General features: G+C 42.7%; 1 protein-coding gene across 2 annotated transcripts in view; it reads left to right on the plus strand.

Moving 5' to 3' along the window:
- Positions 1-7,001: 7,001 nt before the first annotated feature.
- Positions 7,002-26,866, plus strand: part of RAPGEF3 (Rap guanine nucleotide exchange factor 3) — a 101,727-nt gene continuing 81,862 nt past the window's right edge. The window contains exons 1-2 of one of the 2 annotated variants that reach the window (XM_044284534.1): positions 7,002-7,259; positions 7,460-8,066. In XM_044284534.1, the coding sequence (XP_044140469.1) occupies positions 7,743-8,066 (324 nt within the window). In that variant the 5' untranslated portion in view covers positions 7,002-7,259; positions 7,460-7,742. Of the gene's footprint in view, positions 8,067-26,866 lie in introns of both variants that reach the window. The other variant, XM_044284533.1, reaches the window with a different exon arrangement.

Here is a 26,866-nt window from a genome sequence, read left to right on the forward strand (position 1 = left end):
ATGTTCAGCTTTTCAAACATGCCTTGAGACAACATTTAACATTTTAGCTAAGCCAGTATCTCATTTTTTAGACAGCTTTTTCGCGTTGACTGCCTCCTCATCAGTGCAGAGCAGAGAGAACTGCCTTAACTCGGTGGGAGGCTTTTGTCAGGATCCATGGAGTCCTATTTCTCCTTGTGTTGATACACACAATACAACTTTTGTAGAAGGCAAATATGCTGTATTTTTCCCATAACAGAACAAAAGAGAGCCGCTGATCTGTTTTCCTGGCTAGCACACTTTAAAGGTATTCTGGTTCTTAAAAATGATCTCCTATCCACAGGATAAGGGATAACTATTAGATCGGTGCAGAGGGAGGGGGTAATAGTGTAGTGTCCCACTAGGTAGGGGTGGGCACTACACAAAGGTCAATTGGTGTGCGCGTTACTCCTACTCACAAGGAACAGAAGTGTTATATTTAATTGTGCATTTTATGTATGTTCTAATGTGTTTTTACATGCAATGTACCCCTGTATGATGCAACAGCAGGCCTAGTTGGGTGTAGTTAGACATCCCAGACACTAGAGGGAGATAGGGAGCCCCTAGTATAAATGTCCAGGCCCAGACAGGGAGAGTTAGTGCAGAGTCAGGAGTCTGAGAAGACAGAGGTTAAAAAGCCTGCTCCTGACATGCAGCTGGATAGCCCTGGCTGCTAGTGATGTCCAGGAGGCTAGTGAGAAGCTCCAGCCTGCCTGAGAACAAGAGAGCCTTAGTTAGCTCTGAAGACACCCCAGTTGCAGGACCCAACCTCCTGGGAGAAACCCACAGTCATCCACTTTACAAGAGAGGGCGATCCAGGGTAAGCTAAGTGACCCTGATGGGCAGATGGAACTAGAAAGTGCAGCAAGAATCTAATACCTGAGGAAGATAGTAACCAAGGATTTACCTGCCATTGTGTGAATAAGCCTATTTGTGGAACTGTGATACAAAGACTGTACTACTACCTGCTGTAAAAAGTTGGATTGTTCAGTAAAGTTACGTTTGGTTCACTATTCTACTTGTGTTCCTTCTTCATTCCAACTACCAACCGGCGTGCCACCGTCCAAAGGCACTGGCGTCACAAATACAACAGGGACCTTGCCCCAGGCACTCAAAATACCCGTAACATCCAGGGCACCTCATCCACCATCAGGCCTGGTCCCTATATACAGAGTGTGCCCCAGAGGAACCGTGTCTACCTCTCCTTCACTGCCACGCGCCTGCCCAGGGTTCTCCAATACAGTGAGTAACCCTCGATTGCCCATAACCGTGATCTCACTTCGTCTATACCCTGCAGGTCTGGCGTGTTGCAATAGTCCTATCACTGGGACTCCACCAATCTCAGCAATTGGTACCCCATAAAATGAACAGAGCAGGAGGTCGTGCATGCAAACTACTGCTCTATTCATCTCTAAGGGAGTTCTGGAAATAGATGAACGCTGCCTCTGGAACTTCTATAAAGATGAATGGAGAGGCAGTGCGCATACTCGACCTGCTGCTCTGTTCATTTCAGGGAGCTCTGAGGGGTACGGGGAACCCGATATCATGCTTGTGAATGGAAGAAACTCCACATCCTGTGACGTACAGGAGCTCTCATGCATGATCACCATGTTAATGTGCACCATATACATTTGCCTTCCCTAGAGACAGTAAATGAGGGAAGCAATCTCATCTCTGTGGTGACTGTAGTATGGTTCTCTGATATCTGCCATCTTGAGTTATGGCTACACAAAACATCCTTGAAATATAAAATGATGCATTATTTTCAGACATGGTCAGGTTGATTTGGACTCAACTCCAATGACCACATGAATATATAAATTTATAGTCTCCTGCTTTCTTTTGGGTCATGCTGTTCTATGGCACTCACATGATTTTCATCATTCCATCAGTCTTAAAGGGATTCTGTCACCAGGTTTCACCCCTGTCAGCTAAACATATGCTGATGTTCAGGGCCTCATCAGGATGCCTAATGTGGGCTTCTAAATGTGATCCATAGCCTTATTTTGCTAAAAAAAAAACAGGTTTTACTAACCTGTCACTCAAAGAAATAAGGTGCCCAAGGGGATGTCAAGGAATGCAAGGTGCCGGCCACACCCACCGCCGTTCGTGCCCAGCGCCGCCTTTCCAGACTTCTGCACCGCCTCCTAATCCTCTGTGCCGCCTCTCGCTCTCCCTCCCTCCTTCCCCCCTCCTCCTGCTGTAAGATCTCGCGCGTGCGCACAGGTCTCTGCCTGATGCGCCCGTGCGGACTTCTCGATTTGGCTTCCTAAAGCGAAGTGCGCATGCGCCGGCACTTCGCTCAACCCAGGTATGACTTGCACTCTGGCGCCAGCCTCTCAGAGCCCTGTGCGCATGCGCGAGATCTTACAGCAGGAGGGGGGAGGGAGGGAGAGCGAGAGGCGGCACAGAGGATTAGGAGGCGGCGCTGGGCACGAACGGCGGTGGGTGCGGCTGGCACCTTGCATCCCTTGACATCCCCTTGGGCACCTTATTTCTTTGAGTGACAGGTTAGTAAAACCAGTTTTTTAGCAAAATAAGGCTACGGATCACATTTAGAAGCCCACATTAGGAATCCTGATGAGGCCCTGAACATCAGCATATGTTTAGCTGACAGGGGTGAAACCTGGTGACAGAATCCCTTTAAGAAATTCAGTCCAAATCGATAGAGGCCCATTTGCCCTGAAATGTCATGTATGACAATCTGGGGTTTTCCTAGGACTGTATCCAACCCCTTTCAAGGTCTTTCAAGCCAACACACGATTAGTACTGTCAAACTGATAAGTGACATACACTCACCTAAAGAATTATTAGGAACACCATACTAATACGGTGTTGGACCCCCTTTTGCCTTCAGAACTGCCTTAATTCTATGTGGCATTGATTCAACAAGGTGCTGATAGCATTCTTTAGAAATGTTGGCCCATATTGATAGGATAGCATGTTGCAGTTGATGGAGATTTGAGGGATGCACATCCAGGGCTACGAAGCTCCCGTTCCACCACATCCCAAAGATGCTCTATTGGGTTGAGATCTGGTGACTGTGGGGGCCATTTCAGTACAGTGAAATCATTGTCATGTTCAAGAAGCCAATTTGAAATGATTCGAGCTTTGTGACATGGTGCATTATCCTGCTGGAAGTAGCCATCAGAGGATGGGTACATGGTGGTCATGAAGGGATGGACATGGTCAGAAACAATGCTCAGGTAGCCCGTGGCATTTAAACGATGGCCAATTGGCACTAAGGGGCCTAAAGTGTGCCCAGAAAACATCCCCCACACCATTAAACCACCACCACCAGCCTGCACAGTGGTAACAAGGCATGATGGATACATGTTCTCATTCTGTTTACGCCAAATTCGGACTCTACCATTTGACTGTCTCAACAGAAATCGAGACTCATCAGACCAGGCGACATTTTTCCAGTCTTCAACAGTCCAATTTTGGTGAGCTTGTGCAAATTGTAGCCTCTTTTTCCTAGTTGTAGTGGAGATGAGTGGTACCTGGTGGGGTCTTCTGCTGTTGTAGCCCATCCGCCTCAAGGTTGTGCGTGTTGTGGCTTCACAAATGCTTTGCTGCATACCTCGGTTGTAACGAGTGGTTATTTCAGTCAACGTTGCTCTTCTATCAGCTTGAATCAGTCGGCCCATTCTCCTCTGACCTCTAGCATCAACAAGGCATTTTTGCCCACAGGACTGCCGCATACTGGATGTTTTTCCCTTTTCACATCATTCTTTGTAAACCCTAGAAATGGTTGTGCGTGAAAATCCCAATAACTGAGCAGATTGTGAAATACTCAGACCGGCCCGTCTGGCACCAACATCCATGCCACGCTCGAATTTGCTTAAATCACCTTTCTTTCCCATTCTGACATTCAGTTTGGAGTTCAGCAGATTGTCTTGACCAGGACCACAACCCTACATGCATTGAATCAACTGCCATGTGATTGGTTGACTAGATAATCGCATTAATGAGAAATAGAACAGGTGTTCCTAATAATTCTTTAGGTGAGTGTATATGTCTATGGGTAAACGGATGGCAGTCAGTGGTAAAAAAAACTGCCTGTTTAATAGCATACTGCATTTTGATGTCAATAACTGTCCAAAAATTATACCTTTTTGGTGGCAGATGAACGGAATTGTAAAATGGTAGCGACTATTTTGAGTGATCTGTGCAGAATGAATCCCGACCGAAAGATTCGGATAAGAAGAAACCTGAATCTTTTGGAAAGTTTGTAACAAATTCAAGTTGTGCTGAACTGGTTCATTCATCTCTAATAGGAACATTCGACTTGCTGTTAGTCACCTACTTTTTCTTCTGGTTAAAGTTTTGTTTTGAGCATACATGTCTTCTCCAAAGACCAGGCTCTTCTTATACTAAAGGTGGCCACACATATTAGATAAATGTCAGCCTAACCTGAATGTCCTGATTTTGACAAATGTGTATTGCGGGGGTCCTGATTTTTTAAAGACAACAGATTTCAAGGAAAAGAATGTCTGGGCATGTGGGATTTCAGTAGGTCCAATCCTTCTGTTCCTACACAGCAGTTTATATTGAGCACAGTCTTGCACACTAGGCCAGACTATTTAAAGGTACTAAGGGCACCCCTACCCTAATTTTTAGCTGTTGGTCTGAATGTCCTTTGGCCAACAGTTATCTCTTTCAACTCCCACGTAAACATACATGATTAGTCAGGGGTGCACAGCCAATGAGGCGATCACCAGGTAGGGACAAGTGGGGGGCAGCAGAAGGGCCTTGGGCAATGAGTGCTTTAATTATGAAAGCATTTATCTCTGCATATTTACCTGTATCACTATATTAACCAGTATGTTTTGTAGCACTATATATAATGTTTTCCAGGTATGCCTTTAACAGTAAGGCTGGAGGGAAGGGGTTAGGTTGAGAATTTTGCAGGGGGGGGGGGGTCATTTCAGTTTTCGCCTCAAGTAGCAGAAAGGCTAGATGCACCCCTTCCGAACATATGCAGTCAAAGGGGAGAAAGGAGAAAGCCACTGGCAGATACTTCTAGCAATGACATGTCTCCTGGGAGAACAAAAGATCTGAGCATTAAAATTCAAGGTGTGCAATTCTTCTGTTCCCTCACATCATGTGTTGGGAGCTCTCCATACACTAGATTGTCAGCTGTTCCCCCCCAAAAAATTGCAGGTTCGGCCGACAGTATTCATAATATGTATGAGAGCTTTTAGGAGTGAGTCCACTTTATGTCCAAAATACATTTGTTTCTATCTGGTCATTGGTGCTTTGGATTTGGTCAAGAATCCTCTACTCATTTGTCACTCTGTTTGCCCTTTTAACTTTTGCCCTTTTTCAAGGCACCACGACATAATGCAGCCGCCTGATTTCAGCCGCTATCTGTGGATGATAGGGCGTAATAAGACTGTCTGGATTGCAGTGACATTATCAGCCCTTGATGCCTGCCTCCAGGAGAACTCTCTAAGATTTACAACCCTCACAGTATTGAAGTTCATGGGAAAGGTTTAGCATCTGGAGCCTAGTTGGAGATCTTTTCCCCGTATTTTAGAATGTGCCTACTACAATATATTTTTCTTAAGAATCAGCTTAAGGCAGGCTCAGGACTGGCCCACAGGGTTACAGGGGAATCCCCGGTGGGCCCCTGAGCAAGGTGGGCCCCTAGTCTCCCACCCCCTGCACAAGTGGCACATAACACATTAGATTTAGTACACTACATACATATATTCAATGTACAGCACCTCAACCAGCCGATGTTCATATAAAAACTTGTTTGATTATTTATTATATTTTAATGTATCCGTACGGTGGGCCCCCAAAATAAATTTTACTGGTGGTCCCTAGGTACCCCAGCCCGACACTGGCTCAAGGTATCACAACTTATCACTTTACTTTATAGTATATTAGATGTAAGTCTCCATAGGGATGAATACTATTTACCAATGCAGGATCTCTTTACCCACATTAATCTGTGTATGGTACATGGCTAAATATATTAAAAAGGAAATTGTATTTTTTATATTTTTTTCCTGTACTAGAAATAATATGCAAATTTTTATTTATGTCACTTCTGCCAATTATGTTAAAGGTTTCTGTCATGAGAAATATCGGTATGTAGCTGACTGACAGCGATGTGCTAATGTCAACAGTACATAACAGTATGCTTTATAACTCCCTGCCTGCCGCCGTTCTCTTAAAATAAAGAGTTTTAAAATATGCTAATGAGCCTCTAGGTGCTACTGGGGCGTTGCTTCAGCACCTAGAGGCTCGGTCTACACACCCTTTGCCATGCCCAGGTCCATTTGATTGAATTTCGAGTTCTCCTCAGTGTCCCGGGTCAGGCGGCTGCACACCACTGACCAAAGACATCTGCCCATGATGGTCTGGAGCAAATGGAGAAGAAAAGGAAAGTGAAGAACTGAAATCTATGGAGACATCAAAATACCTTGTTCCCGCCCTGACAGCAGTAGAACAGCACTTAGCCCCCTTATTCTCAGGTCTGGAGGGGTTTCCTGTGGTCAGAGCCCCACTATAAAGTGATGGTATATCCTAGCAATATTAAATCACTTTATACGATGGGAATACTGCAGTTAAGATAGTTACAAATACTACCACAAATTTGTAATTTTCTGCCTGCTTGTATTTCCACTAGTATTGCTAATATATTTTTTGTAAGACTCCTAAGAAGAAACAACCTCATCAAAAACCCTCAATCCAATATGCTCATTCATCCTCATAGTATTATTGTATAAATGAAATGCAAACTGTAAATCAGGTCCCCGATCTATAGCGATGAGCTTGTGATCATGTACACTTGGGTGAATGATAATATGACATTAGTACAGCCATATCCATTCTGCAGGACCCAGTCTGTGTGTGGCTGCTGCGTTTTATCTTATGCCTCCCACATTCTCCCTTCTTTCCCCAGCACTTGTGCATTATCTCCCTCCCTGCTCACGTCCCTCCTTCTTTCTGCTTTCTTGGGAGTGTTCATGTCTTTAGAGCGTCTTAGGTGACCTGCCAAGTCAAGTGTTTGTGTAGTTGTAGGAGTGAGAGGCAGTGTGTATGAGCACAAGTCACTGCTTCCTCTCCACTGCTCTCATTGTAACATCAGCTCTGCTCTGACTTCATGTTTCTACCTGGACATCAGGGATCTAGACCATTTCACACCTGTTCCTACAGAAGGGACCCATCACTGCTCCGATAACCTGCCTGACTGCTTCTACACAGCTGCCCCAGGCATTGTTGTGGTAGGTACAAGCTTTTAAGAAGTTTGTATAGCAACATGCTGTAGTTAATCTGGAAAGTGAAAGAGTAAAAGTACGTAGATCTAAATTCATACAGACAACATTGCTGGGAGCTGAGACTTTCTGTAGTCATTGATATGGAAGTTGGAAGAGACGTCTCACAAGTGGGTTTGATATTTTGATTTTCCTTTTTCTGTGCTAAGGAAGAAACACTACAAGACTTGGTTGACAGGTTGGAAAGAAACAGATTCTTTGAGAGCTGGGACCAGACTTGGGATGAAGATGGAATTGTTGAACTCATCTCCATAAGACACCCTACAGGAACTTTTTACTAAACCAAATTTCTGCTGGATACAACCATAATATCATTGTCTTACTACTACAACAAAACCCGCTTTCATAAACAATGTCATGGTTGTCCACTTGAGATGAAGATGTTCAGATATCTTCTGCACCCTGGAGGAACTAACATTCCACTTCTTAGAAATGTTCTTTAAGACTAATCATATTGGTTTAGTAGTGTCAAAGTCAATTTGTCTTCCAAAAACAACAACATTTATAGACATCACCGTGGAGCCTACCAGGAAATGGGAGAACATTAAGGCCTCTGGAATACTGAAGTCAGTGAAGAACAGTGTTTATCTCATGCTTGTCTTGACCACTGGGGTCTCCTTGATTCCACATCAGATCTTACATTTATATGACATGAGGCACAGGAGCAAGATGCATTTTTTCCGGAGTTATTCCTACGAGATTCAAGTGGACCAGAAAGGCGAGGACATTGCCAGCAGCATTCAAGGGATCAGATGGGTATGTGTATGTTTTCTGTGGGCATTTAAATGTTTGCCGTGAGATTTAGTGTCACCGTATCATCGGTTGTCATAATAAGAAGCGAGTTTACTAATACTTATCCGTCATTGTACTGTAGCCATCCCTTCATTGTGTGCTTGAGCCTATATTAGGAACATACAATTATGATTTATATTCCAAGAATGCAATAGATAAATGCCAGGCGTCCATGAGCATGTTGTACCTGAGGAACATGCTGCTTACTATCAGACGTGATAATTCATCTTTTATGAAGAGGAGATTGGGCCAGATATATCAATGTCACTGCAACTGGAAAGTGCACGCACCCTTACTGTGCCGAAACTATGAAGTATACATGCTACAAGGTAGTTTCATTTATGGCAATTAGAGATGAGATTTTTTTAGACAACTTTTGCGCCAAATTTTTGTGTAGTCCTATTATCAACCTTGTTTTGGCACATGTTTTTTTTACAATAGTGATGTAACATTCTGGTAGTATAAAGCTCTATCCACTGTATAAAACAACATCAGACACATTAAACAATCCAAACGATACATTTGGCGCAAACTAAAAATGACGCAGGAACAATATTCTGGCACAAAAATAACCCAATGATCTAATTTTCTGCCCCATTGTGCTGCACGGTCTAAGAATACGAATCACAGTCTTAGAATTAGACACATTTACTATTCTGACGCATGGACCTTTATACATTTGGAGTATTGTAAATCCTGAGCCACATTTATGTTAGAATTCTGTCCATGCTCCAAAAATTTGGCAGTGTGCTGGAAGTTTGCCAAAAACGAGTCAGTGCGCCAAAAAACTGTCCAGTCCGATTTTCCACCACCTATAAGTTGGCATCATTTTACTCCAGGAATGGGCCAATATTTTGGGGCATGAAGGCTCATTTAGGCCGTACCCTTTTCCTACAAAGCCACTCCCCGGTCTAGCAATCAAACCTGGATTTCAGGGCAGGAGAGAGATTGGAGCTGCTATTGTGCTCTTATAAATGTCTCCATTCAATGACAGCAAGCAGAAAATGGTGTGGGTGTGGAAATTATACAATGAATCTAGGGGTTGTCTGGTTCTAAGTGAAAGCATTACCTAACAATTAGATCCCCGACGCCTCTCCCGTCCTCGCAGCCGGGCTTTGTCTACCTGACAGCAGTGATGGTGCCGCGTTAACAACACGTGATCACATATGCACACAGCTGTATTATGGCTCTGCCTCTGCCTCTAATAGGGCCGCCGGAGAGGCGCATGTGCCCTACTGTATCGCCATACACCTCCAGTCCATGCCTGCTCAGGAACACAACCCATGGTAACCTTCACATCCAGATTTTGGATACATGTCTGACATGCAGAATATAGCGATATTGTCAATGCCTGTATGGGCGCCACTCCTGTAAGCATCAGGTCTGAAAATGAATTGACTACATTTTTCGGCGTTGGTGCCCCATGCTTTATGATAAATTCCTGACCATATTTACAGGCATCGGTTTTGTGTGCCAAGCCCTAATATTAAAGGGGTTGTCTCATTTCTGCACATGGCATTTATCATGTAGAGAAAGTTAATAGAAGCCACTTCCCAATGTACTGTGATTCTCCATATTGTCTCCTTTTCTGGCTGGATTAATTTTCCCATCACATTATACACTGCTCGTTTCCTTGGTTACGACCACCCTGCCATCCATCAGTGGTAGCCGTGCTTGCACACTATAGGAAAAAGCGCCAGCCTCTCTGGTGGCCGGGACCGCGGGGGTGCACATAGGCTGGAGCGTTTTCCTATAGTGTGCAAGCACGACCACTACTGATGGATTGCAGGGTGGTCGTAACCATGGAAAAGAGAAGTCTATAATGTGATAGAAAAATGAATCCAGCCAGCAAAGTCAGCACTATGGAAAATCACAATACATTAGTAATTGGCTTGTATTAACTTCGTCTACATGGTAAATGCTGTTTGTTGAAGTGAGACAACCCCTTTAAAGCTGAATGACCTAACTAGCTAATACTAGTATGTGTTGTTGCATACTGCATAGGAGTTATCCTTTCCTTCTCAAGGGAGATAATCCACCAGCAGAGGGACTGAGGATGCATCATCAATGTTTAACTTATGGAAAATCCTTTTTAGGAGAGCCAATGTTCCCCAGCAATAGGAGCACAGGGGCAATTCCATCCTCTGCGCCCACTCTTACTACACCACTGAGTATCTGTTATCTTAGGGACCTGTCACCTCTCCTGTTTTAGTAATTACTTGCATTCCCCATGTAATAGCTATTTTGAAGCATATTATTCCTACCAGAAGGTTATGAATGATTTTCCAGTCAGCAATTAAGGTTCAACTGGGTGTTACCAGTTGGGGGGGTGGCCCTGCACAGTTTGACTCTGTCCAATCAGTGATGTCAGTGTTAGGCCCCTTGCAGACGAGCGTGAGCGGATTAGGTCCGGATGCGTTCAGTGAAAAATGCACGATTTCTCAAGCAAGTCCATTCAGTTTTGTTTGCGATCGCATTCAATTGTTCAGTTTTTATCGCGCGGGTGCAATGCGATTTAAGGCGTTTTGCACGCGCGTGATAAAAAACGGAATGATTACAAACAACATCTCTTAGCAACCATCCGTGAAAAACGTGATTTTCACGCAGCTCCATTCACTTCTATGGGGCCGTGAATATCGCATAATATAGAACATGCTGCAATTTTCACACAACGCACAAGTGATGCGTGAAAACCAATGCTCATGTACACAGACCCATTGAAATGAATGGGTCCAGATTCCGTGCGGGCGCAATGCGTTCGCATCACGCATTGCACCCGCGCGGAATACTCGCTTGTGTGAAAGGGGCCTTAGAATGTGCTGGGTAATACCCAGCTGGACACTTATGGCAGATTGCTGGCAATTCATTCATAAACTTCTAGTGGGAGTCTTAGAGGAATGGCACAACAGAGAGCTACATATGAAAAGATGCTCCAAAATTGTTATTACATGGGGGGTGCAAGTAGTTAAAAAAAAACAGACATGTCAGGAGAGGTAATGTAACATGAAGCTCCTGGGCTTCGGTGCAAAATGTATTATAGGCACAGCTGCAGGATTAAGGGTTCGGCTACATGGCGATTTGGGACGTGATTGCTGCATGTTTCACGCCAAAGTATCGCCGTGTTGCAGGGCAGCCATAGGAAGGAATGAGGTCACAGTGCAACTTGCACGTTTAGTGCATCAGCCACATGCGAATTGCAAAAAATCCAACACTGCTGTTTTTTTTGCTATTCACATGTTTTGGTCGCTGCAAATGTGCGAATTGTGCTGCAGCAAATGTACGAGTTACGCTGCAACCCCGTTCATTCCTATGGCAGCTCTGCTACACTGCGAACTTTGGTAACACGACTGCTATCGCGGCCAAAATTGCCATGTAGACGTACCCTAGCAATGCAATACCTTTCTCCAGGACTGGAAGAGTGCTGCAGTGCATGGATTTGTAGAAGGGAAAGGCGCCCTTACATTCTAGCAAAGTAAAGCCATTTGTAGATTGTCCCTTTTGCATCATGTCCTGCGTTCAATCAGATAAGGCAGCAGTCAGCGCTGGTCATATTTATACTGCATATGAGGTGATATCAAAGTCACGGGCCCTGCTATGTGGCAATGTCAAGCGTGTATTAGGGAAAGAGTGAGGAGAGCTGAGAGTGTCAGCATGGAGGCAGCTAGCTGAGTGGAAATATTTGCTCAAGGTGCTGCTGACGTTCATAGGCAAAGGAACCGTGACATAAGGAGCCAAACCAGGTAAACATTAAGCACATAGCCCTTGTCTCTCTGTAACCACTGAGACATGACAGGAAAGTCAGGAAAGTGTGATCTTTTGTCCTCTGCTATCACTCAGCATTGTTTTTTTGTTTAGTTTTTTTTTTTTGGGGGGGGGGGGGGTAACGTGGCATGATAAGCTATTAGCTTTATATTTCAGTAGGATCCTTTTGCAGTTTTTACATATCAGGTTATATTTTAGTACATAAAAAGATCAAAGGTGTCCTAGATTTATATCGTACCTGGAGGACCACGGATTACCCACTGAATATATGGATATAACCCCAGCTGACAACATTTAGTGCCCTGTAATCATGATTAAATTGGGGTATCTTAAGTCCACTGAGGAAATGATTGGACCCACCCTCCATCCATACAGAACATCTCCAGTTTTAATTGTATAGTAGTACAAGAGGAAGATCACTAATATGGTCTAACTGAATGAATCAAACCAAAATGGTGGCTTTTCCCATCAGTCAAAAGTTGATCAAAATGGCAATTTCAACTAAAATGATTGTTCTTCAGTTAAAACTTAACAATAATCTAAAGTTTTAGCTGCCCATCATAGAGAAAGAAGTCATTGTAGAGACAGAAGTCATCATAGAGAAAGAAGTCATCGTAGGGATAGAAGTCATCGTAGAGATAGAAGTCATCGTAGAGAAAGAAGTAATTGTAGAGATAGAAGTCATCGTAGAGAAAGAAGTCATCATAGAGATAGAAGTCATCGTAGAGAAAGGAGACATCGTAGAGATAGAAGTAATCGTAGAGATAGAAGTCATCGTAGAGAAAGAAGTCAACGTAGAGAAAGAAGTCATCATAGAGAAAGAAGTCATCGTAGAAATAGAAGTCATAGCAGAGATAGAAGTCATCGCAGAGATAGATGTGTTCATTTAATACACAAACAATCCTTCTCTAAGATCATTCATCCTGTGCCTACTATGACATAACATGTATGTCCAAGTTTAGTTCAACCAATATGAACTAAAATGTGTATTATATGGCTGTGTCGGTGTAATGATCGTTCACCAGACGATTGTTGTTGTTGATGATTGATTAACCATCAACTAGGTCTATCTTAAAGTGTCCAGATACCTTCAATGGCTGACAGCTATCTCTTCTGACTCCCACATGCTTTGCTTGACCAGTCATTTATGTGGTTTTTAATGGGGCTGAGAAGAGAAAACCCCTTCCAGACATCTCTGGTGGTGGCTTATCTCCTGGGAGAACACAAGGACCAGGTGTTGAAATTCAAAGCATCCGATCCTTCGTTTCCCTGACAGCAACTGTAGTGGCAGAGTTGGGAGCTCCTCACACATGTTAGACTGTCAGCTGGTCCCTCAAAAAAAAAAATATGGCGGGTTCTGCCAATATTATAATGTGTATGGGGGCCTTATAGCTAAGTATATTAAAAAGACCATAAGTATATGTTAAGCCTTTTCCCACCTAAGGATCTTCTGGTAGTCTGGTAGAGAGTCCAACTTTGCTTATAAAAACGTCTTTTATATTGCCTGAGAAAATAGGTAATTTTTAGGACCTCCACTCAATAAGAGTGAAATAAGCGTGTCTGATTGGGTCTAACAAAAGGGTTTTTCCGTACTTGACAACTCCTATAATCCATCTGATATGTTCCTCGCTTCATTTACTTTTGTCAGATTCAACTTTCATTGAAAGAGTTGTAGAATTGTGACTCTCAGCTCTATATATACTGTTCTTTGCAATAAAAAATATAGAATGTGACACGAATATTCAGTATCTACAATATGACAGAGCAATATGGTGACAATATTCATTATACATGATTATCATGCAATATGAACACAGCTTTCCAGATCTTAGATTTATCTATACAAGACCAATATTTGTACAGAAAGAGAAACCGCTCCACCAGGGTTGTGTTTGGTATTGCATCTTGTCCCCATTGAAGTGTATGGGGCAGACGTAGCCCTGTTTTTGGAAAAAAAGCAGCCATTTTCTTCTCATCCCGTACAACACGATTGAATTCTTTCATTCCACATTTTACTGGTGGGTTTCCCATCGCTAAGTCTAAGCTGCGGAGAGCTGTGTTCAGACTGCCCGGTTTATCACTGTCATTTCCCATTGCTGACAGGGGTCACCTCAGTGAGCTGTCAGGAAGCATGCTTCCTGATAATACAGTGGTAGTTAGTTAGGTAGCTATTTATTAAGCCCCATAACTATATGCTCTGCAAAAATAAGGAAACTGCTCACGGGAGCTTACACTCCTACGGTTCGGAGGTTATATTAACAGAAAAGGGTCAACAGTTTAAGTGCATTCTTCAGTTTTGGGCATAGTGCTTGCAGATTTTTATCTATTCACATACTTTTATAAATTGCTGACCCATCTTTGTTCAAGATCATAATTAAGATTAGAAAAGGACGTCAGCAGGGCACATAGGAATGGGAACACTTAGAATACCGAAAATAAAAGGATTATACGTGGGATGCTTTGTCAGGATGCAAGAGGCATAATGGATGGAGACAAAAGGACTCAATTATGTGTCATGTTAAAGGGGCTGTCTCATTTCAGCAAGTGGAATTTATCATGTAGAGAAAGTTAATACAAGGCACTTACTAATATATTGTGATTGTCCATATTGCTTTCTTTGCTGGCTGGATTCACTTTTCCATCACATTATACACTGCTCGTCTCCATACACTGCTGAAATCCATCAGTGGTGGTCGTGCTTGCACAGTATAGGAAAAAGCCGTGGGAGCGCACATAGGTTGGTGCTTTTTCCTATAGTGTGCAAGCACGACCACCACTGATGTATTTCAGGGTGGTCATAACCAAGGAGACAAGCAGTGTATAATGTGATGGAAAAGTGAATCCAGACAGCAAAGGAAGCAATATGAATAATCATAATTAGTAAGTGGCTTGTATTACCTTCCTATACATAATAAATGATATCTACTGAAGTGAGACAACCCCTTTAAGGTCAGTAGTAAACCTGTATGTCTCCCTAACATAACCACTAGTATGTTATATTTCCACCCACCAGTTGTTCCTCATTTTGTATGCTTTTGTACATAAAACCTGGATGGTCCTAGCTTGAGGAGAAGGAGCAGCTACCTTGGAGAGGGTCAGTTTTGGTAAGATGGAACCGTCAGGAGAAACCCTAGAGTAGAGTGGAAACAGATTCTTCTCCATAATCAGTCCCAGTAGTCGGTCAGAGCTCACGCAGCTTTATTTTACAGCGCGTCTTTAAAAGTCTAAAGTTGTGAATAACATCTTCGCCACCCTAGACCACCGGAGACTTTGACTTCCTACAAGCCCCATTTTCTATAACTTCAGCACCAGTCTTGGCTATTCATGGACTCGAGTAGGTATTCCAACATTTCATACAATCTACTTTTTTTTTAAATCTATTTATACTCTACACTTTAATGTGAAGCCTATTCGACTTTCAATAGTTAGGAGAATTTACCTTCTTAATCTTAACTCCAAGTAACATGACATTTATGGACTTTACAACTTTAATGCAAAGCATGCAACTGCACCATAAATATATGTATTTACGGATAATAATAATCTATTTTGCCTTGCATGCTGAAACACCTTCTATCACATTCTGGTAAAATCTACAAATAAGTATTTGAGAATTGGCCAAGTATGTACTGTATATGAGGACAATATGCCAGAACCTGTGTTATTCTTGTTGTAGGTACTCTTTTTGTGCTCTAAATCTACTGTACATTGGAAACTCTATTACAACTTACCTGAATTATAATTGGACCTTCGTTATTTTAGTAAATCTGACAGAGGAATAGTTCTTAAATTGAAGCGCCTATGCACAGGCTTTGTATAGATTTCTGCTTGCTAAGGCTTACTACAGTGATGACAGATAGTAGATTGTGAATGACCAACCAAGGACCAGTAGATCCGGCCAGCAGATGTTCTTGAGAGCCTCAAAACAGAAGTGGTAAATTGACTTTTTCATAGGTTTTGGTAACAGAAGCTAAAGCTAGTAAACAAATGAAGTAAATAGCAAACTGTGGCTGCTGTCACTATTTTGGGGGAACTAGTAATGGCCTAACTCATACTCCACAAATAATACTGCAAAGAGGTGTTTCTCCAGATAAAGAGAACCATCTCGCTAGTGGCATACTCCCTAAAAGATCCTGTATTTAAAAAAGTTTGATCAATTATGGTCTACATGATTGATCAACCAATGATTGATCCCTACTTAAAGATCTATCTACACTGGAGTCATGATTTCTGTTATTTCAGGACCCGTGACACCTATGGCTAATCTGTTGTGTAATGGATCTCTTTGACTTATCATGGATCCCTCAGGTTTCTATCTTTTTTACAGGAAATACTGTAATAGTGCAGCAGTGGCCATCAGCAATGGAAACCTGATGGAAGGAACCTTCTTTCTTATAGGAACATAGCCTAAATGCTTTTGCTGCCAGTATGATGATACTGAATACCACCTGAATACCAAAAGTTTATTTTCTGTACCACCATGACCAGAAAAATGCAGACACTTTCTTAAAGTGATTTCCAAGACCTCTCCCTATATTAATGACCTATCCTCAGGATAGGTAATCAATATCTGATGGGTAGGGGTCCGACATTTGGCACCTGCAGTACTCAGCTGTATGAAGAGGCCAAGTCGCTCCAGTGAGTGCTGTAGCCTCCTCCCAGCTCACCAAGCACAACACCCTACATTGTACAGCGGCTGTGCTTGGTATTGCATCTCAGCCCCATTCACTTGAATGGGTCTGAGCTACACATAGGCCATGTGACCGATGAACATGATGTCACTGGCCTAGGAATAGTCCACAGCACTAACCAGATTGGTCCAACCTAATCAAACAGCTGATCGTGGTATGTTTCAGATTCAAACCCCTTTCTGTCAGATATTGATGACCTTTCCGGAGGATAGGCCATCAATATATGAATTATGGAAAACTCTATTAATACATAAAAATAGCAAAATTCCTAGGACACAAATTCTGGAAATAAAAAGTAAACAGGAGATAAACTCGTCGGTATGTGGCATTTCTTACATCATGACGCAAAAGTCGTTATCATTATTTCTTCTGCAGCCTGTTGTCTGACAGCCAGACAAAGGATAATGAAATTGGGAGGGGATGTGGGTGAACCTCCTGGGATACATCTTGCAGTTTCGATATAGAATCAAAAATTTGAAGGTCGGATTTTCTTGGATGTTTTTATTTTTTGTGCTTTTCCTATTTTAGTATCCCTTTAATAGCTTTTCTTTTTTTATTGGCTGTACAACTAACACATATGTAAAGCTTTCCATCTTACATAATTGCATGTCTAAAATCTTCAAGTCTTTCCCAAGAAGGACTGTCCGTGGAAGGCTTTATGTAAGAGCTTGTGTAAAGCAATAATGGTTTGTTTTTACAACAGTAGAAAACTGGATTTGCTGCGCATTAAGCTGTCACGCTGTAATAATAATGAAGTTTCGGCCCCGAGCACTCGATCGGCACTTCCTAATTGGCTTTTATAGGCTAAATATAAACATTATGTAGATAAAATTACACAGAGCTATCTGCTGCTCTATTGTGAGCGTCTGCACAATGGAAAGCTCCAGCTATTTTTACCGCAGCAGGAAGTGTCAGTGTATTTTAAGATGTTGAGGTGTCATAAACTAAAGGAACAGAGCTCCAGCTCTCAAATAAGCCGCAGATTATAATTCAATGACATAACCTTGGCCAAGAACCAGGACTATCAATATCAGAGCCCTGTGTGAACATATGCCATCCAGCCATATTATGTGTTGATAGAGCTGAAATTCCTTACCCATTACATTTGGACACTTTTCAACACTAGTTTGGATGTCTAGCTGAAACTAAAATAGATGTGCAATTACGGTGGTCAGTAGGAATGCCAAAAACGTGACCCCACTGCCCTGCACTACAACATCAGAGACAACCCCTCTAGAGCCTATGGGTGGTGCTTCTCCGCTACTTTATATTACTTCTGCATGTTGGGTAATAAAAGAACAGAGGAGTCAGTACAGTAGACAGACTGGCGATTGCTCAAGGGATTACTGGATATTACACAGTATAGTAATGTGCATATAAGTATGAGGGGTCTAAAATTAAAGGGGTTGTCTCATCTGAGACATTGGTGGCATATCGCTAGGATATACCACCAAAGAAATCTTTGGTAGTTCCATAAAAGTGAGTGGAGCGGTGGCCGAGCATGCGCGGTTGCTCTAAGCTCACTTTGGAGTATTTTTGCTTGGCTATTTTCTGAACTCCCATAGAATTGAATGGAGAGAATGCTGTGCATGCGCAGTGTGAGCTCTTTTACTTTTGGGGGCTTGTTCAGGGGACCTATCTGTCATTGTTAGCGATATGTCACCAATGTCTCAGATGAGACAACCATTAAAGGGGTTGTTCCACGAAAAATATTCGACAGTTTTCAAACCAGCACCTGGATCTGAGTACTTTTGTAATTGTATATAATAAAAAATGTAGCATAGTCATTGAGTTATTTAATAAAATGTATCTGCTTAGTGCCACCTGCTGTTTGTCTTTTTCCTATTTCTTTGACCGACTCACTAAGATGGCCGCACATGTTCAGTTTCATCCTTTAACTGCCTCCTGAGCTGTGATAGGGAGAGCATGGACACGCCCCCTAACTGTGATAGGGAGAGCTGAGACACGCCCCCTGAGCTGTGATAGGGAGAGCTGAGACACGCCCCCTGAGCTGCAGCAGAAAAGACACTCCCCTTGAGCTGCCAGCTTGATATAAATCTAGCAGAGCAATAAATGGGGAGATCTCTGGATCCATGTGAGGTAAAGGTTTGGTTCTAGCTTTGTTAGAAAGAGATTGTCACATATTATATGATGTCTGATTTTCATTTTTTACATTAGTCATGGGATAACCCCTTTAAGGCAACTTACAGATGCCTTATAAATATGGATGGAGGGTACCTACATGTGCATGGAGTTTATATGTTCTCCATATATCGATTTCTCCAACATGCCAAAATATATTGGTAGGTAAATTGGCTTCCTATGAAATGGCCTGTAGTAAGCATATAAGAAATGGTAAGCATACTTGCCAACAGTCCAGTTTTTGCAGGGACAATCCCACTCATCCCAAAAAGGGCACTGCATGGTGTTTTTTGGGGGACATCCTGGGTGGAACAGGGCTTCTATGACTTAAATTTAATTTTTTACGCGTTGTGATGTAAGGTAAGTAGATTGTCATCACCACTTGAGACATGCACTGATATGAGTAATGGCAATCTCCTTAATATGATGCAGAATATATTGCTTTATAAGGGACAGATCACTGAATAAAGTGGCCTAAATGGGTGGAAATGCTAAGAACCCAAAATACTGTACCGTATTTATAACCGAGGGAGCAAAACCTCCACATGTGATCCGCTGCAAACAGCAATCCCCAGCAAATAATGCATACAATGGAGGATGCCGGCAGGGGACCACATGTGTCACAAAAAAATCCTACACCATATGGAATAATGTGTGGATTAGAATATGAGAATAAATAAATCACTGCAAAGGTGCACTACCATATATGCAAATGAAAATACAAGGCTAAACCCTCACGCTAGATGTTAAAATGAGACTGTAATTAATATATTCAGTTCAAGAACATATCGGAGCCCGCGCACCCCGTCAAGGTATCTCAGTTGGCGCAGGACCTACCGCTAAACCTACCTATAGTGTGTGAACACTGTCTGATAGGTGCTAAGGTCCGGCTCACAGCCACACTTCCACAAACCTCCAAAGTGAGATCACAAATACAGTGGGAGGAGGCTGTGAGCCCCACCTATAACAGGCTAGTGTGACACAGGTGCACTAGAATGTTACCAAAGATAAAAAATGGCACATTCCATACATAAAGAGACAAAACACTGAATAAGGTGGCCTAAATGGGAGGAAATGCTCAGAACCCCAAATACTTTAGTGCACCTTTGCTGTGATTTATTTATAAGAAACAGGAAATAAAGAAAAGTGTTCTTCAGGGGGCAGAAGAATAGCTACAGTGTAGCCTCAGATTTCCTTTTACCTTTCAGCCCTGTTTGTCTGCTTGGTGCTCTTTGAAGCTCCATCTAATGGGAAGACTGAGCTATTTTATCTTTCAAAGAGAATTATACAATTGGTTTTATCTAAAATCCTGGTGACGTGTTTCCTTTAAGTTGTTCAATCATTGGCCTGATCTTTTACCACTATTAAAAAATGTCTTATACCCAGCCTGTACTTTGACTCTTGTTCTTGGCACCCATGACTAGATACTGCTCTGTTTTTACTTCTAAATTTAAATGACATGTCTGTCTTCTTCCAGAAACGGCGCCACACCTGTTCATGCGGTAATACAGATCAGCCCCATTAACGTCACAAAGTTAGAGGGGTTCTCTGAGACTGGGAGCCCTAGTGAATATGACCAGACATGGTGCACGGGTTAAAAAAAAAGAAAACGCATTTCTCACCGATTCTCTGGTTGCAATGCCCGAGCTCCCTTCTTCTCTGCTTCTAGTCTCTTCTGGACCAGAAGTGTGACAAGCCATCTACCTGTACGTCACTGCTGCCGGCCAATCATGCCACCATTGATTGGTTTGCAGTGGTGACCTGTGTGAAAAGCACATCACACTTCTGGCCCAGCAGCGCCCAGAAGCAGAGGAGAAGGCAGCTCGGCACTGGAACTAGAGTCCCCATTCCCCGTTTCAGAGTCACTCTGCCTGGTCATACAAAAATTGATTTCTGGTCTTGGAGAAACCCTTTAAAGAGGACTTGTCACTGCTCCTGACACACCTGTTTTAATAGCTTCATGCATTACCCATGTAATAACAATTCTGGGGCATCTGTTCTTATGTCTCAATTTGCTGCTATTCCTTTATAATTTCTACTGAAAGTTATGAATGAATTGCTAGCAGTCTGCAGTAAGGGTACAGAGGGGAGGTAACCAGTTGGGGGGTGTACCTGCAAAGACTCGCTCTATCCAATCAGTGCTGCCATTTTCAGACTGTGCAGGTACACACCGCCAACTTGTTACCATCCCTCTGTACCCTTACTGCAGACTGCTAGCAATTCATGTATACCTTCTAGTAGAAATAATACAGCAATGGCGCAAAATAGAGCCTTAAGATGCTCCAGAATTGTTATTACATGGAGAATGCATGAAGCTATTAAAACAGGCCTGTCAGGAGTGGTGACAGGTCCTCTTTAAGCTACAATACCAGATACAATCCATGGACCGGTGTAGCCTTTTTTCTTGAAGAAAGGAGCCGTGTTTTTCATAAAAAAATCCCTTTACTACAAGTAGTAAAATGTACCAAAAACTCAAATTCCTCTATAAAAAGTTAAAACAAATTAGAGTGTAGACCCTCCAAAGACAAACAATGATGAGCACTCATTCGTATTCTAAACCACTATATTACAGGAGTCAAGTGGGCTCATCTGGTGCATAGTTATGCTGAGGCTATTCTAGGAAGCATACAAGCTTTAATTGACCCACGCAGGGCAGAATAACCTGCTGAACGGTCTATTGTTTAGTGACTGGCACACATTATACACTGTTCAGCCATTAGGTTGATGAACTTTTTAGTTCTTTGAGTTCCAAAGCAGATACGTTCTACTCCAAGAGGCAGGATACAGCGTAAATGGATGCCTTAGAAAACCCCTGCCATTATAACAACTTTAATATATATTATTTCTAAGGTCTGGGAAGTTTCTGGGCAAATGTTAATAGAGCACGTCAGAGCAAGAAATGATATATAATGGGAAAAGCTTTACAAATATTCCCTTAGAACGAAGGGCAAGGCGGGGTGCCCTAAAGTACACTGTGCATATCCATAGTGACAGCCTAACATTGCCAAATCCACTCGGGACCAGAGCGGTGAGGCCTGGAGGAAGGCCAGGCTCCTGCCGGATGTGTCCTGTAATTCAGGATTTCTGGATCAGAATAGGGCAGGAAACCCTGTGCAATGAGAGAGGAGGAAAGGATGGGTGCAGTGCTATTGTACGGGGAAAGGAAACTCTCTCACAGCCATATAATAAATGTTTTACTGTGCAACCCTTAACATCAACATTGTATACAATACTAGGTATGAATTTTCTCTAATAATATACTACGTAAAATAAATATACAGAACCTCCATTATCAGTAGACAGCTCTCCTGGCAGCAATCACTGGAGGAGAATGATGGGGCTCTTCTCCTGAAACGCTGCCAGCAAAGCTAGTGTAGCAGGACTGCATGTAATGAATGTAATGAACGGCTCATTTTAAACAAATTATTACTGCAATATACCGGTACATGCAATAAAAATATTGTAAGTTTTTTGCGTACCTTACAGTCTCCTTTCTGGTTGAGCCCCCTGCTGTTTATTACAGATGAGCGAAAATTTGATTCGGCTGTTTCTCTGAATTTCCCCCCAAAATTTGCTTTGTGGTGCTTCGTCTTAGAGGGCAAAATGACAGGGAACATAAATAGCTCCGCCCTCCGTCATTGAACCCCTCAAATGCCGTGTTCTGAGATTAACATTGAGGGCTTTCAGGGGTTCATCCGGTAAAAAAAATACTCACCTTATCCATTTAATCGCATAGAGGCCGCTGCAGCCATCTTGATTGAAGACACCGCACAAAATGTCCCACGTTGATGTAATGTCATCACGCCGGGGTGATGACGCCATAAATCATTGCGCGTGAGATTCACGCAGTATCTTCGATCAAGATGGCCACTACAGCCTCTTCATGTGCAAATGGATGAGGTGAGAATGTGTTTTTTTCAGTTTTTACCACCATTTCAGGGAAAATTGATTCGTTACCATGAAGCTCAAGGAAACTCGGCTTCACATCAAATCAAATTTCTCCTGAAATTTTTCCTGACTCCACTTCAGATACATCGATTTGCTCCACACTACTGTTTATACTTCTTGTGCACCTTCTCCTGCATTCAGCGGTGGACTAATAGGCTTAGTAGTTTCCCTACTCTTTTTCTTCTCTGATTGCTGGAGTAGTTATCACAGAGGGACACGACCCAGACACTTCATTCCTCCCTAAACGTCTAAATTTATAGAAATACATAACCATATCTCTCTCTAGACAGTGGAGAAGTTATTTGCATTCCATACCATAGCGCTATTTAGTACTGGAATCTCTGATGTTGTGTGAGAGGGCCTATTTTCTATGCAGGGAAGAAGGGTTTGATAAGAGCTAATTGCATTGCACTCCTGGGACTGTAGGTACTTTCTGAGCTGCTGCCTACCCATAGAAAGGGAAAAGACAAGTCCTCCCGAAGTCCAGATGATTAAAAACTGAAAAGGAGAAAATTACACTGAAGAGCAGCAGTTTCTCAGGGGTGGTAATAGGCAGTAGATGACCCCTATGCAAGAATAGTTTGTGGGCCTCTTGCTGTGTAGCAACTAATTTATCAACAGTGAGGTGTTCATTATGGTCCTCCTTACCATGGCTTTCTAGTCAGTCTTTCATCTGGTGGATTAAAACACATCAGTAATGTTGAGCCAAGGGAACCTTTGCCTATCGGGCTCCTGTGAAGATGCATAGGATGCACCAATGGTATGTCCACCCCTGGCCTCTCTTGTGGTAAGAATCACCAGAGATCAACACGTTCTTTCTTTAAAGGAACACTACAATTAAAGCATGTTCTCATGTATTAAATGGGCTGGCCCACCAAGGACATTGATGGCATATCAGTAGAACATGGCATCAGTGTCAGTGCGATACACTCCTATCTTGGGAATGGGGCCCCTGAACTGAAGAAGAAGACATGCCTTATCGGTATGCAAGTTCCCAAAATAGCCAATTGAGCACGCTCGGATATTTTCAGAACTCCCATAGCCAGGGGTGGACTGGAAACTTAAAGTGGTCCTGTAAAAAATACTAAAAGTGGCCCTGTTTTGTAGTTGGGTCCAAATGGATGGAAGGCAGAGCCAGCAAAAGCATATTGCAGCAAATTCTACCACCCCAACAGAGCCAAATACCACAGTCCATCACAAAATACTGTCACCAGCAGCATAAAATACATCCCCATAAACTTCCACTGGCCGGCTGTGAGGAAGGCCCAGGCGGACCCCTGGGCATCGGCCCACCAGGAAATTTCCCTGTAAGGTCTATGGCCAATCCGCCCCTGCCCATAGCGGTGGACAGAGAAGGTGGCCGCATATGCGCAGCTGCTCTCTGTTAACTTTGGGGGTTCCGTTCTGGAGATACTCTACTTTCTGTCCTGCCTCTTTAAAGGGATATTCCCATCTTGGACATTGGCATCAGGACAAATTCAATTCGTCCGAATTTCTTGGCGCTTTATGATAACGAATCAATTTTTCTTGGAATGGGCGTAAAAAAAAAAAAATACTCACCTCATCCATTGCGAGAGGCCATCGCGGCTAATTATTGTGCATGCTAACGTGTGACGTCACCACATCATTACGCTGGGTTTGGGCGGTGATGTCATCACGTCAGCGCGTGCAAGAATTGGAGTGTTTTCTTCAATCAAGATGGTCGCGACGGCCTCTCCACGATCAAATGGATGAGGTGAGTGATGTATTATTTTTTTTTGTTTTAACCTCTGATTAACCCCCTGACAGGCTGAAAGTGACTCTAAAATGCTGCGATCAGCATTGAACGCGGCATCTGAGGGGTTAAACGACGGGGGGGGGGGGGGGGGGGGCGGCGCGTTCTCTATTCCCCGTCATTGCACCTGCTCCATACAATGGAATGAGATTCGTTACGAAGTAATTTGTACAAATCCAATTTCTTGATGAAGTTCGCCGAATCAAATTTTTGTAAACTTTGGTCATCACTACTCTTATGTGGACATCATCCAGGCGTATCAAGAAAACAATAGCGTTGTCATAGTGTTATCCAAACCTCATAATAATGAGAATTACCCCTCGGATTATTCTTTCATCTCTCTGTGCTGACTGCTACAGAAGGATATTATTATGTTGTCAGTTTTCAATTCTATAATACTACTAAACTGATATACAGTCAAAAATTCTAAAAAAAAAGTTATATATGACTACTGAGTTGAAAAAATACCTTTTTCGGATAGACGTGTCCCTTTAAAGCAGTCATTGTTTTGTTGAGGTGACAACATTCAGAGCGCTCTGCAAAAAACATATATCAATGTATAATTTGTGTTCATGTTACAAGAATTTGTTCTTTTGATAGATCTTTGATTTTTGTTCTTCTGATAGATATTTAATGTACTGTATGATTTTGTTTGTACATGAACCCCCTAATTGTAAACCGCTGTGGAATATGCTGGTGCTATATAAATAAAGATTATTATTATCATCATCATCATCAGTGTTTGCTCAACTCCAGAACCATACGTACAGTATAACTGTGCCAGTGTTTTAGGTGCCCACTTTTTATCGCCATTGTTCTGGAGAAATAACATACAGCAATTAGCCATCACATTAAATCCACGAGCCGGATATTGTGTAGTTCACTCTCGTACCACACAAATAGCTCTGACCTGTCAAGAGATGGACTCTGCAATGCCAAATAGGTGCCCTGTGGAATCTTGCACCAATTTGTTAGCAGCAGGTTCTTGAGTTGAGAGGTGGGACGTATACACTGTAGGACTTGTTTTTCCAGCACGTCTCACAGATGATTGATTGGATTGAGTTCTGGGGGATTTGGAGGCAAAGTCAACACCATTAACTCTTTTTCATGTTTCTCAAACCATTCCATGGGTAATACCCTTGTCATAATGGGAGGCATACTTGGTCTTCAACATGGATTAAGTAGGTGACGTGTGTCAAAGTAGCATCTAAATGAGTGTCAGAGGGGATTCTGACGCGTTTCCTCTGGAGTGGTGCCAGACCTAGATTGCCCTACAGACAAGTGATTAAACCCCAGAAACTCGGGGGGTTAGGAGTACCAGACTTTCTCCTCTACTACAAATCAATCCAGGGTTTAAGAGTATTAGAATGGATACGTAACTCACCAGAGAGGCTAGATGTGGGGTTAGAATATGATTTAACAAGTATCCCATTGCGATCCCTAGCATTACTATCGAGATATAGACAGGAGACCATGAGACAGATAACTAATCCTCTTACACGCAATACCCTTAAAGTTTGGTTCATGGAAGTGTCAAAACAACTGATATCAGAGCGAAACACGCCCTTATTACAAGTTAGAGATGTTCTGTGGGACGCTACACCAGAATTTAGGTCAACGTTAGGTGAGGGGCCTAAGAGGATTTCTACCCAGTTACACGATTTCATTAGTACTTACCACAAGGGAGAGAATGAGATTGAGAACCTATCTAGTTTTCAATATGTACACATTCTGAAAGCTACCTCAGGAACATTGCCCCAATGTCAAACTGAGCCCACGGGATTTGAACGGATGGCCCTAGGAAGGAAGGATCCTAAGAAAAAAATCTCCAGGATATACGCTTCACTACTTGAAACAGCCCAATCAACCACTCCCTCTTTCATAAAGAGTTGGGAGAAAGATTTGAACATTCAATTCACGCCGGGTGAAACGAAGTTACTGCTGTCTCAGACTAATAAAATATCTAGATGTGTACGACTGCAAGAAAATTATTACAAAATGATTACTAAATGGTATTACACCCCGATGAGATTACACAGGATCTTTCCTTCCTCCTCTCCACAGTGCTGGAGATGTTTGAATGCTGAGGGTTCATTTGTTCACATTTGGTGGGACTGTCACCTACTAGCACCTTTCTGGAGAGATGTGTGTGACACTGTTTCTAAGCTACAGGGCGAAACTCTTCCACGTTTGCCTCAATACTGCCTTATTGGTCTAAGACCGACGACCTGTCGTTCCCCATATGCTAACCGGCTACACCAACATCTCCTGGCGGTAGCTAGAATCCTTATAGCCTCAAATTGGAAGTCAACATTAGTGCCTAATGTCGCGCACTGGCTGGCCCGTTGCGACCAGGTGTTCCGAATGGAGCAGATAGCCCATTGGGAGATCAATAATACCCCCCTTTTTGAGAGGGTGTGGGGACCTTGGAAAAAATTCCGTGACTT

This window comes from Bufo gargarizans, chromosome 3 (assembly GCF_014858855.1).
Source record: "Bufo gargarizans isolate SCDJY-AF-19 chromosome 3, ASM1485885v1, whole genome shotgun sequence".
Classification (NCBI taxonomy): Eukaryota; Metazoa; Chordata; class Amphibia; order Anura; family Bufonidae; genus Bufo; species Bufo gargarizans.